This window comes from Rhipicephalus sanguineus, chromosome 7, assembly GCF_013339695.2.
Source record: "Rhipicephalus sanguineus isolate Rsan-2018 chromosome 7, BIME_Rsan_1.4, whole genome shotgun sequence".
NCBI classification, from domain to species: domain Eukaryota; kingdom Metazoa; phylum Arthropoda; class Arachnida; order Ixodida; family Ixodidae; genus Rhipicephalus; species Rhipicephalus sanguineus.
This window is the reverse complement of record NC_051182.1, coordinates 101048551-101061223: the sequence shown is the minus strand read 5'-3', so window position 1 is coordinate 101061223 and position 12673 is coordinate 101048551. Positions and strand designations below refer to the sequence as shown.

Here is a 12673-nt window from a genome sequence, read left to right as displayed (position 1 = left end):
CGGAGGTCATGGTTAAAGCGTCTCGATACCAGAGAGGTAGACTGGCCGCGCTGGCGTCGCCGAGGCACAATTGACGAAGTTACGTTCTTTGCCTTTGGCTTCGTGTTAGCGTGCGTCGGCTCATCGGAGTAGTGCAGCTTTCACGTGCACCAACGGGATTTCTCCGCCGCCGACTGCTCCAATTGCGAGAGCACCGACTAACAAAACTGCTGCAATATGCGTTGCAGAAAGGACGCGATTTCTACGGGCGAATGTCGTGCCTTGGTGGAGCGAGAGCAGCGCCTGCGAGACGGAGGCCAGCGGGACGCACGCGTTTGCGGCTCAGGCTACGAACCTCTACCTCCCGTGTTGCTGAAGCGCAGTGTGTGTTATGTATGCATGAGCGCAGGCGTCGGCTACCCATTACTAGACGGCGCACACCGTGCCATTTCTCTCCCTAATTGACGACGCTTTGAAGAAGTGCATACCGGGTACCAGTGTTGATTATGAGCTTGTTGATATCACGCTTACGCGGGATTCACGATTCGCTGTGTCCAAATATATGTTCACACCGTCAGCTGCCACAACGGTTTAATCATTATCATGGGCGTTAGTCGTCGCGATAGAAACATGCTGTCAACATGGGTGCATCCACGTCAAACGGTGCTATAGCTACCAAACACGAATAGACATTGTACAAGCTCTCATATATCACTACACAATGAACACTACTTCTGTGAAGACACGTTTCACTTTCGTGTTATACCGATTCCTATGACGGAGGGATCAGCCATGTTTTTTCTTATTTTGTTTTTTTTTCTTATTTCGAGTGATAGTGGCTACAGACACCGGCGGCGGCGGCGGCGGCCGCGGCCGCGGACAACTACGGCACCAAAAACGGCCACTGAAATGATCTCATAAAGCTTTTGCTCTAAAATTAAAAAAATGACATTTCGTCACGTGACTATACTCATGCATCACGGAATAGCTAGTCACGTGACAAGTTCCTGTCATAAACCACGTAACAGCTAGTCAAGTGCCTAAAATCACATCATCACGTAACAGATAGTCAAGTGACTAAATCACATCACACGTAACAGGTAGTCACGCGACATCTCTAGCGAAGTTTCGCCTTAGTAAAAGGCGAAAACCACCACCACCACACTTAGTACTACCAGTAAAAACTTAGCATCTACAGCAAAAGCTTGGCATTACACCAACACTTAGCTTGGTCGAACATTAGCTCCACTGATGGTTCCAGCCTTGCGCCACTATTGTAAGCGAACTTTTTTATAACAGTATAATGAACATTCGATATTGTCACGTGCTCGTGACGTTGACGAAGGCAACAGTCGGTGTGTTCAGAGACGAAATTTTTTATTTCGGCGAATATGCGCCCGGGAAACGAAAGGTCAGACTACAAGCAATACACGCTGTACACTGATAGCGGCGAACAGAGTTGAGAGCTGGTAGTCCAGCTCGTAGTCCAGTGCACCTAGACGTCGAAGCACCTTGTATGGCCCGAAGTATCGCCGAATTTCCATCGCCGGCGTATGGCTGCCCAGACCCACACATGGTCACCGGGTTGGTATTCCATGTGGCGTCGCCGAATGCTATAGTGACAGATGTAGATCCAACGGTACAGTTGGACCCAACGACTGCAATGTCGTCGGCACTTATGGTTACGAAGAAGCAGTCGTCACCTTGGTTGTCCTGCGGCACCTTTCTGGCTTCAGAGTGGATCCGGAGGTCTTGATTGCTTGAATTATAGCTTGAAGCGAGAGGTGTTCGTCGAAGATTGAGGAAAACACAACGACGTCGTTAAAGTACACGAGGCGCGTTTGCCACTTCAAGCCAGCCAGCACTGCGTCCATAACGCGTTGGAAAGTCGCAGGTGCCGAGCAAAGACCAAAGGGCATGACCTTGAACTCGAACAGGCCGTCTGGTGTTATAAAGGCAGTCTTTTCTCCGTCTCTCTCGTCGACTTCGATTTGACAGTAGTGGTCTTAAGGTCCATCGATAAAAAAGTACCTCGCGTTGTGGAGTCGATCCAGGGCGTCGTCTATCCGTGGGAGAGTGTACAGTCCTTCTTTGTGATTTTGTTCAGGCGACGATAATCGACGCAGAAACGTAGGGCTCTATCCCTTTTCATCACTAACCCCATGGGAGACGCCCACGGACCCTTGGATGGCTGGATGATGTCTCGACGTAGCATTTCGTCGAGTTGTTTCTTCAAAGACTGGCGTTCTTACGCCGAAACTTTTTACGGTCTCTGACGGAGAGATGTGGCGCTTTCCTTTATTATGATGCGATGTCTTGCGACTGAGGTCTGCCAAATTCTTGACGACGACGAAAAGCAGTCTTTGTATTCCATGAGTAGGGTTTAGAGCAGTTATTCCTTGGGCTTCGGAAGGCTCGGATTGACATCGAAAGCTGGTTGGGGACATCGATTCGCCGAAGCAAGTTCGGTATCATCGAAGAGGGTGAAAGCATTGCTGGCGTCCATGAATTCGTCTATGTAGGCGACTGTCGTGCCAATGTTGAGGTGTCTATATTCGTGGGTGACTTTGTCAGCACTACCTTTGCTTTGCCATCACGCAGCTCTGCTTTGCCTCTTGCGACGCAAATCTGATGGTTCAGAAGCAGGTTGCGGGGGCCTTCGATAACGCCTTGAGTGTATGAGGGATTTTCGGTGTCGACGGAAATGAGAACGCGGGAGAGAGGTGGAACGGCGACCTGTTGTTCTGTCACATTCAATGCTTAATTCCCTGGCGTCGTGTGGAGCGGAAGCGCCTTTTCCGAGGTTAGTGTCATTGAATTGGGCCTCCGGTCGATGACGGCGCCGTGGTGACTTAGGAAGTCCATCCCAAGTATCACATTGCTGGAGCAATGCTGTAGGATTACAAAGCTCGCAGGATAAGTGCGGTTATTGATGGTGACTCTTGTGGTGCAGATTCCGACCGGCGTCAGGTGGCCTCCAGCGCTCCAGATTTCGGGGCCTTGCCAAGCAGTGTTAACTTTCTTCAACTTCGTGTCGAAGGGCCCACTCACGACAGAGTAGTCGGCTCTATTGTGGACGAGAGCGCTGACGTAGTGGGCGTCGATTAGTGCGCCGAGGTCGCTAGTCCATTGTTTTGCGTAGCGGTTAGGGCACCGCGTCGGGTCACGACTGCGTCCGCTTATTCCACTGCTGCTACATCGCATCGTCAAATATTTTGTAGGCGGCGATGCTCTGTCTATAGGGCATTTTTGCGTTGGCGGACTGTCGTGAAGAGTTCGTTGCAACGTCATCGTTGGCGGCGGAGGAGGATCTTCGGTATTTCGTCGTACAGCAACCGAATCTTCGGTATTTCGTCGTACATGCCCCGTAAGGCCGGTGTACTGCCGGCGCTGCGGCGAGATGTAGCTGCCTGGCCACGGTGAACGGAAAGGTTGTCAGGGTGTCCATTGAGCTCCTGCGAGGTAGTCCGCTATGTAGCCTGGTCGTTCACTCCGCTGTAGAAGCGGTGCGTTGATGGCGAAACCACGCAGTCCATTCTGTCGGTACTGGCAGCGGTGGTAGGTGTGGCCAGCCTCTCTGGAGTGGTAGCAGAGTGGGCGGGGGTCAGGGGCTCCAAACGTCGGTCTTCCTCGGGGTGTAGCGCCGGTAGGCAGGCGGGTGGTATGACGTCGGTGGGGGTGGCAGTGTTGTGTGGCGGCGGAACTGCGGCGGTGCGGTGTCTTGACGTGGGCGCCGAGGGGGAGCGTAGCGTCGGGCTGCAGCAGCGTAGCTCATGGCTCGCAGCTGAGGCTGTAGCGATTCAGGGGTACCAAGCGACCGCTCAATTTCTTCTCAGAAGATGTCTGCAATCGAGGCAACTTCGGGTTGGCACGACGGGAACATTCCATTCAACGAAGTTCTTCGCGAACCACGGCCCTTGTCGTATCGCGCAGGTAGTCTGAGCAGAGTGAGGGAATGTCTGCGTAGCCTGGCGTGGAGTGGCGTTTGAATTGCCGGGTGCGCATTTTCAGTGTATTTTCAATTGCCGTTGCCTCCGAGAGTAATTCGTGGATTGTCTTGGGTGGGTTCCTCATAAAGCCAGCGAAGAGCTCCTCGCATGAAGAAACGAACTTCTCTTCAGGCATGGCTGGGTATACGTGGCGGAACAGGTTGGTCATTTCTTCCGTGAAAAGTGCCACGTTCTCGTTTGGCCGCTGGACAAGGGTATCGAGGAGGGCCTCAGCGCTCTCCTTGCGAACGAATAAAATTTGTTGCTGGGCTAGTTGGTGCATAGTTAAAATATAAGACGGTGGCGCAAAATGGGACAAGGACGAAACAGGAAGAAGAGACGTATACAAGCGCACACTACCAACTGATTTATTCTCGAAAAGACACTCAATATATATGGCATTACGCACATGCGCAGACGGTCGAAATCAAAAGCGATCTTGCAAAAAAAAAAGCAATCTCACTGCTGTGCAGGACGATAGAAGGAACGCTGACACACCCACTCCCGTACAATTTAATGAAATAGGCCCCAGCCAGTTCTCTTGCGACTGCGTCACAACTTCGCTTTAAGATTTTCCTGGATGAAAACAGGGGCACACATGCACAATATTTACAATGATATGGCAGATGCGAGCCCGTACCATTCTTTATGGACAGCGCATGTTCCTGTAACCTAACATTAATGCATCGGCCTGTTTGGCCGATGTATACATTGCCACAGCTCAAAGGAATCAAATACACCGCACCGACACAGCACTCCCCAAAAGGATGCTCATGCTTAATATCGCAGCAACGTTTCATATCACCAGGTTTCATTACTCGCCTACAAACGCTGGACAATTTGCATGGCGCCGAGAAGACCACTCCTTGCGGACGACGCTCTTGAAGGTGTTCAAAAACTTGGAGCAGAAAATGTCCCACGTTGTCAATGTTGACTGTTGGTTCTGGAACTACGTTCTAGAGGCGTCTTCCGAGGTGAAGTAAACATGCCGTAGCTTATCCTCGCTGCTCCAGTGGTTGAAAACGGTGATCCGGTCGTATGCTTCCAGCCAGCTTTCCGGATCTTGGACTGATGATCCGCGGAATGTTGGCGGCTTCCTGGGCTGCTGGAGCACGATCGGTGTGGGCGGCACAGGGGTTCTCATCGTCCGGCAGTTGAAGTTATGGTCTTGGACTGCCTGGCGTTTTCGGGAAGGAGCCCGTACTCTGGCGCTAGTGCCTTCTGCCTGCGGCTAGGTCAACGATCTGGGTGGTCTTTAGCGTCATCGTCTTCACGATTTGGTCTGGGCTTACGGCCAGACGGGAGCGTCCGGAACATGAACGAAGCAGCACCTCCACCAGATGTCACGTGGTCGCGACGTTGACGAAAGCAGCAGTCGGCGTGTTCAAGACGGAATTCTTTCTTTGGGCGAACTTGTGCCCGGGAAACTAAAGGTCAGAATACATGCAATACACGCTGTAGACTCATAGTTGCAAACAGAGCGTCAGCCATCGATAATCTGATCTGCGGTAAGGCGCGTCGGCATTTATACATGCGGCATCGAAGGTCCTAGCGTTATCGCTGGTGCTTGCGAAAGCTCTCGAAAAAACTTGACAGAATGATCTCGGAATGAAATCTTGACAGAATGATCTCGGACAACCGTGAAGCTTCACGAACGTTGCGGCACAGTCTGTGCCAAGCAGTGCTAACAGCTTCCTGGGGTGAAACTCGCGTACATAAAAAAAGAAGAAACGGGCGTGGCAGTATGCCTCCTAAGACTCCGAAACCTATATTCAAGCGTTGCTCGATAACGGAGGAATAAAGTAACGAATAATATTCACCTCACCGCACCGTAGCGTGCACTTCGTTCAGATAAAATTAACGTCTGTGCTCTAACGGGAGTGCTGACGTTGCGTCAGACCATAAATTGTCCTTTTAATGTCTGTGTGGTCGACGTGCCTGGTAAGTCCAGAATATGCGCACAACTACTCCATTGACAAAAAACATGTCGATGTGTCTCATAGCGCTTGTCTCAAAGCAAAAAGAACCTAGCCAGAATTTTTTTTGGGGGGAGGGGTGCTCAACCATACTTGCTGTAAGTTTGCACATGCGTTTCTATGTGTGCGCGAATATATACACAATCAAAATTGAAAAATCTTCTGGGGGGGGGGGGGGAGGAGCTTGAACTCTCGCCCTCCCAACTCTTCCCTGGCTATGCCACTGCTATAGACAGGTGCTCGCTGACTGCTTCGCATGAAACCGATTCCCGCAATGCGGGGGATTTGCCGAATTTGTTACATACACCATTTACCGTTGTTTACCGTTGAGGGTACGCACATCCCTGAGGTGCTTCATCACCCGCGAGATGGCGCAAAGTGCCAAATGGATTAAAGGGCGTCGCTGCGCTCGTCCAATGCCGAAGTTGGCCTGCGCGCCTCCGGCGCTCTGCATTGATCTACATGATGTGGTCGCCCGTGCTCGCGCACTTATGCCTTGAGGGGGTTCAACTGAGGGCTCATAGCTTCGTACATGTGCTTTCATTGTAAAGTTGTGGTTGAAGTCTTAGACCGTACGAAGGTAATTTCACTCGCTGCAACATTCGTTTATATCGAAGGAGCGAGCTGCTAGCCTTTTTTCGTATGATATTCCAATTTTTCGCTGTCGCATTAATTGCTCCGCCCTTGCGGTGAAACTGTTCCTCATTTGTACGCCACGATGCAATGCATGCTTCCTTATGGTAACCGTATTGTGGCTCGTTCAAGGTATTCAAGCGTGCACCTAAATACTTCCTACTCCTCATCATCGGCGGGCAGGTATGGTTTCCATACACTGTTTTAAGCATGCCTGCTAAAACTCTGACGCTATCCGCCTCGTGCATCGGTATGGTGGCGCCACCGCTCGGCTCAGGCAGTTGCACCCTCTCCCAACCCCCCATAGGATCCCATGCATTTTGAATGAAGTTTGCGATTCCGTTGCGCAAAAACAAACTACCGCCATCTCTCGACAATACGCCACACCGACAACGCAACACGTCCTCTTGCTTCCACCGATATGCCATGCTCCAAGGTGACCCCTCTCTCCACTTTCTTTTGTTTCTTTCGGTGGCCGTGAGAGCGCGCGCTGTGCACTGTGCAGTAGCGCACCCAACAAGACCGGCTGGGCTCGTCGCTTTCGTCGCGTCTTCCTTGAACGTTGCAACGTTAATATTGTGTTAAGGCGGTGGCCACACGTCGGACGATGAGCCCTGATTTCGTTCAGCTGCCATCTCATCGACGGCAATGTTTCAGACGCCTCAGTTGTGGACTTTTGTCTGTTGGTTGCTGGACAAGATGGCCTCCTGCAAGACCGCGTTTTTCCAAGTCAGCTGTGTGTGTAGTTCTCGGCGTCGTAGCAGTTTGATGACGCGAGGACGTCAACTGGTGCTACATCGTGGGAACCGCTGAAGTGACTGCAAGCTTGACGACATTGTGTCAGAATATTCTAGCGTACTGTACGCGCACGATTGTGCTACACTTAAAATACCACGCTTGGCCTCGCGCGTCAACCTGGTACGCCTGTGTGCAACAAGTGTGTTGTTATCGTTGTTGCGTCGGTTAATATTGAATTGCAATTGGAATACCGTTTTTGCAAGGGTAAGTGAAGCTGTAAGTAGTTGCCCTTCTATATGCTCGCTACTCCGCGAACATTACTTCTAGAATCGCATTTTATGTTGAACTGCACGTACCAAAGGAGAATCTAGCATACGAAATACATTACACGCGTGCGCATTTCCTATATAAATCTGAGTAATGCCACCCGTGCCCATTTCCTATATAAGTCTGAATAATGCCATGCTCAATTTAAAGCGCATGCGTTAGAGGATTGGGGCTTCAATGGTGAAAGTAATTAATTCCGAAATATGTGATTGTAATGCAGCTAGAACTTTCTCATATGTTAACGCGGCCTGTGAATAAAAAAAAAATGCCGTGTGAATGTTTGTTGGTCCTTTGCTAAAGTACTTTCACGCATTATTATGCAGCTGTGTGACGGCTGTTAAAACGTTCAGCAAGTTAGATATTGGTTTTCTTGGCCTAGTTGAGTGCTACGAGTGTTGGGCGAAGATAAAATCGCGTGTCTTTTGTGCGTTTCTTAAGCAGGCATACAGCCGTAATAGTCATTGTTGTTGTACTGTTTGGGGTGTTCAATAAAACAAGAATGCTGTTTTGTACTGCAACAGTTTTTATTTCATCTGTGTTAACAGATCACGCAAACAACTTGGACACATGCACGTAAGAAACGTACGCAGTGCATCGCGCGCACGCATAAAAAAACGGGCCTGTCATTTTGAAACAAATAATATAGAACAATCGACATAACAAACGGCATGGTTGTCTAGTGGAGCAGCGTCGGCAGTACAAATATCAAACCAGAATGAAAAATGAATAGAGAAACGCGAGTAACGGGCGCTTTGCCCACAGCTTCTATGAGCCGCGCGTATCCACCTTTCGCCACAGTTCGCCGTTGGTGGCGCCACCAGTACAACTCAAAGCAGCAGCGCACGAGGCGGATAGCGACTTCTGTGGTAACCTTCCCTCTTCGTCATTCGTCGAACTGCCATGGCTTTCTCGCCAAATTGAGGGCTTTGTAGCGCGCTACAAGGTTCCACAGTGATCCACTAAATAACAAGAAAAATAAGAAAAATGAACAAGACGAGCCGACGCGCACGAGCTGCTTGCGGGAGCGGGAAATCCGGATTGCAAGATCGAAGGTCAACAACGCCTGGAGCTGCTCCCATCTGACTGAACAGTCCCTGTTAAAATATTATTCGCGAACACCGGTATCGGAATACAGCGCACTGGCGCATCATATATCAGAATATATATGAAACGAAAAAATGCAAACAATGTGAATCCAGAGACAATGTGGAACATATATCATGGGAATCCGAGGGATTAGTGACAATAACGAGAACACGGCCTCTACTGACAGCCTTCGCGCGCCCTGGGAGGCCGCGATGCTCAGACTCGCCGTCGAGGATAAACTCTGGGCCGTCCAGCGGGCCCAGGAAGCTGCCGGGGTTCAAGGAGGGCCGTCACCTAGGCGTGCCATTGATTCACCCCACCTACTCGCAGGACATTGAATAAAGTTATTTCTTTCCTTCCACCAGGCATCGACATCTGTCTGTTTTCACATGCATTTATTAAACTTTTAACAGTCAGCCAAGGTGCACTTTTTATGGAACCATTGCCAACTTTTTTTCATTTTTTTCTGTTATAGGCGGAAGATCGTAGTGACGCGAAACCGGCCGGAGTACCTGGAATATGTTTTGAAGGCATTTGCTACCCTCACGACCACGACAATATGACGCTGTTTTATAACTCCTCACGAGAAGAAGACTAAGGTGCTGAAGTTATCAAAATAAATGATTTTGAGGACCGTGACAACGTTGATTTCTATGTATTTGTAGAACGCCTACTACGTATTATCGGCAATTTCTCATTGCTGATAATTTCTCACTGAAGGAGCGGGCAGCACAGTGTATCTAAGTTGTCTGGCTTGGATAGATTTATGGGCACGTGCTGCTTGCTCGTTTGAAAATGTGTGCTCGAGGACAGACTACTCGCGGGAACTTTGCGATGACGAATCTTTGAAGTGTTACGCTCTGCGCTTTACGTTGCGTTTCACAGGCACGACGCGAACGATGGTCGCACAAGCTAGAAGGTCCAGAAAACCAGAGCACATCAGTGCCGATCAGTACTTACCGTGAATTGGCCGCCATGTCTTGGGCTGAGCGGTCGCTTCCAGTAACCGCGAAACCAATGGGTCACATGGCCGGGATACCATAAAATCATGAAATTGCGATGACAAAAAAGCGGAAACATCGTACATTGCTATTAACTTGAAGGTGACGCTGCAAGCGTTCTTTTTTTTCAGGTGCGATGTTTGTGGAGTCTTTCCGAAGGCACCGGGGCATTTCGCTGACAGACGACACGTTTGCTATACGGGGCAACGTCTTCTGTTGGCGTTGACAGACTTACTCATACTTTAGATCAATTATGTGGTAATTTTCCAACGCGTACAGTGCGAATTGATGCAGTTAATGTGCCGACATTTAAAGACCAAACAAAGTGGAATTGGTACTACCTAAAGCATATCGTCTGCATCGTGCATCGGTAGCTGCCGGCGGCACTCGGCAGCTAACCAGACTCCCTGCAGTTTTGCACATTTGCACGATTATTCAACACGATGAAATATGCCTCAGAAATGCTCGGCACCCATTTGTTTATCAAGCGGCAAGAGCACTGTACGCAGTGGCGGCCCAAACACAAGGGTAGTGCATTTTTAAGGTGCCAAAGACGCCGGAGCTACGAGAGAAATGGGATTAAGTGCTTTTAGGAAGGGGCAAATAATTCCGTGGCCACAGCCCCATCTGCGAAAAACACTTCGCACCCGAGGACATCATTAAGTGCTGCACACACAACATTCAGGGGACTATTGTCGAGATAGGGAGAGAGCGGTGGGAGCTGAGGAAGCATGCGGTTCTCATACAATCGCATGAGGGAGAATTGCACACCGACCCAAGTGCCAACGAGGCAGCAGAAGGTGCTTCCTCACAAGACCTGAATGGCTGTTCCCCAGTTACTGAACTGCAAGAATTATTAAGCACTAAGCAGCTTTGAACTTGGACCTTTCAAAACATTAACGAAAATGCATTAGAAATACACAAGCTTTCTGTGCTCAATTCGGTCATTCTTATAGACAAGGCAAATATTGTGGAAAGAACATGACGTATAACAACAAATGCTGCCTGAAAGGTAGTGGCGGCGGGGACCTTTCTATGTGCTACGAATGCAAACGATGCAAGCAGTCTGGTGGCACTTGTGGTTGATGATGATGGTGATTTATGCCTGAGCGCTTTGTAATGGTCGGGCCTTTAAACCCCCTTGTCTTTGCTCAATTCACATGTTTTGACGGCTGCTGCGGTTCTACGCTTCTGCCACGCAATATTGCATGCGTTAAGTCGACTCCTTCTACTACATCACTTTCAAGCACTGGATGGCTGTGTAGAGTGGATAGCAGTGCGGTTGAAACTCTGATTGTTGACAAAAGTCTTTTAGCTGAAGAGCCGTTTGAATGAAATGCAACCGCGATGATACCATGGGTTCCGCATGCCTGTCTAACATGCGAGAAAAGTACTGCTTTAATACCCTTTTAGGACACAGAGTTAGTTTGTACTTCTTTGTGTGTAACGCTTGTCGTACGCTTGTAGAGGCCGCCTTGAGTATTTTGTTCGCTATGAATGCTAATTACGCACATGTGTAATAAATACAATGAAAGAAAAAAAAGCACTGGATGGCCGTGTGGTAGAACACCTGCTTGCGACGAAAGAGGCCTGGGTTCAATTCACATTCTCGTCGAATATATTTTATTGTTTATTTGCATCTGAAGTTTTTGCTCACGGACAACCCAGATTTTTCGTTAAAAGCCGGCAACACCGACGCCCAATTTCTTCGAAACGAGCTCTTTAACGCTATCGCGTTAACGTGAGCACACGAGAACCATTCGGACACTTCAAATGTATTTATGACCAGCAAAGCTCGAAATCCTATGGCAAAAATTAGGCGGTAATTTTAGCTCTAAGATTTATGAAGGTAAATAATAATGCTAATATTAACTGCTTCGTGTCGCAGTCGTAGCCATGCTTGGCATGCAGATCTGCAACGATATGTTCAGTGCGAATAAGTCTAAGTGTAATACCCATAATATTTGTATTGCTGTTTAGGACCCCACGAATTATTTTTGCATGATAATGGTCGTTAGTACTTTATGCGAGTGTTGAAGGTTTGTTTCATGCAGAGTAGATTATTTTTCTATGTGGAAGCACACTCCTGAACCTCGTAAAATGCGGAAGTCTTGCCCAGCCAACATGCTTGCGCAATTTACGGGCAACAAACTGTTACTGATTTGCTGAAAATATAAAAAATATTCGTAAATATGCGCATCAAGGTCATCCATCCCTAATTCTTACAGCTGCATGATAATCCATTGAAGACAACCCAGGAATACACGTAATAACGGCATTAATGCTTTCCTCTTGCTGACAGTACACATAATAAATAGCAAGCGCCGCATTTGAGAAGCTGCTAGACATTATAGAAGACTTCGATGTTTCCTGAAGTTTCGTAAAATGTGGACAGTAAGGGCGGCCGACAAAATGTGTCTTCTTCACTTCACCACAGGAAGCAAGCACGGGGCACCACATGTTTTGTTGCGCCTTGAAGAGAAATACTGTGCCCAGTGGCGCAGCCAGGGGTTGGCACACCGGGCACATGACACCGCCCCCCCCCCCACCCAAGAAATTTTTTTCTGCCATGGGATACAGAGCAAAAAGTGACACTCGACAACACTTAACTGCCCGGACCCCACGTCGAATCAAGGGCTCCCCTCCCCCCGAAACAAACTTCTGCCTTGGCCACCGACTGTGCCCTTAGTTCTAGGTGTCAACGATGTTCTTGGTTAGAGGTGGAAATATATAAACAACACTTGGACGGACCAAATACAAGACGTGTGTGAGGACGTTTCGCTTACGACCAGTCAGAGGAAACCAAACCAGTGACTACAAGCATCTGTAGCGGTCAATCAAAAACGGCTTTTCGTTCCTGTGTTCTTTCTGCCTTTGTTGTGAGTTTCTTTCACATTGCGTGTCAAACTGCTGTGGAATAGTACCATTGATGGAGAAGAGTGAA

The 12673-nt window shown here is 49.0% G+C and overlaps 1 protein-coding gene across 1 annotated transcript in view; it reads left to right on the top strand.

The window, feature by feature from the left end:
* LOC119399673 (uncharacterized) overlaps positions 1 to 9370 on the top strand; it is a 34688-nt gene extending 25318 nt beyond the window's left edge. Inside the window, exon 6 of the mRNA XM_037666495.2 lies at positions 9204 to 9370. Within this exon, the coding sequence (XP_037522423.1) occupies positions 9204 to 9326 (123 nt within the window). The 3' untranslated portion in view covers positions 9327 to 9370. The remainder of the gene's footprint in view (positions 1 to 9203) is intronic.
* The last annotated feature ends 3303 nt before the right edge of the window (positions 9371 to 12673 follow it).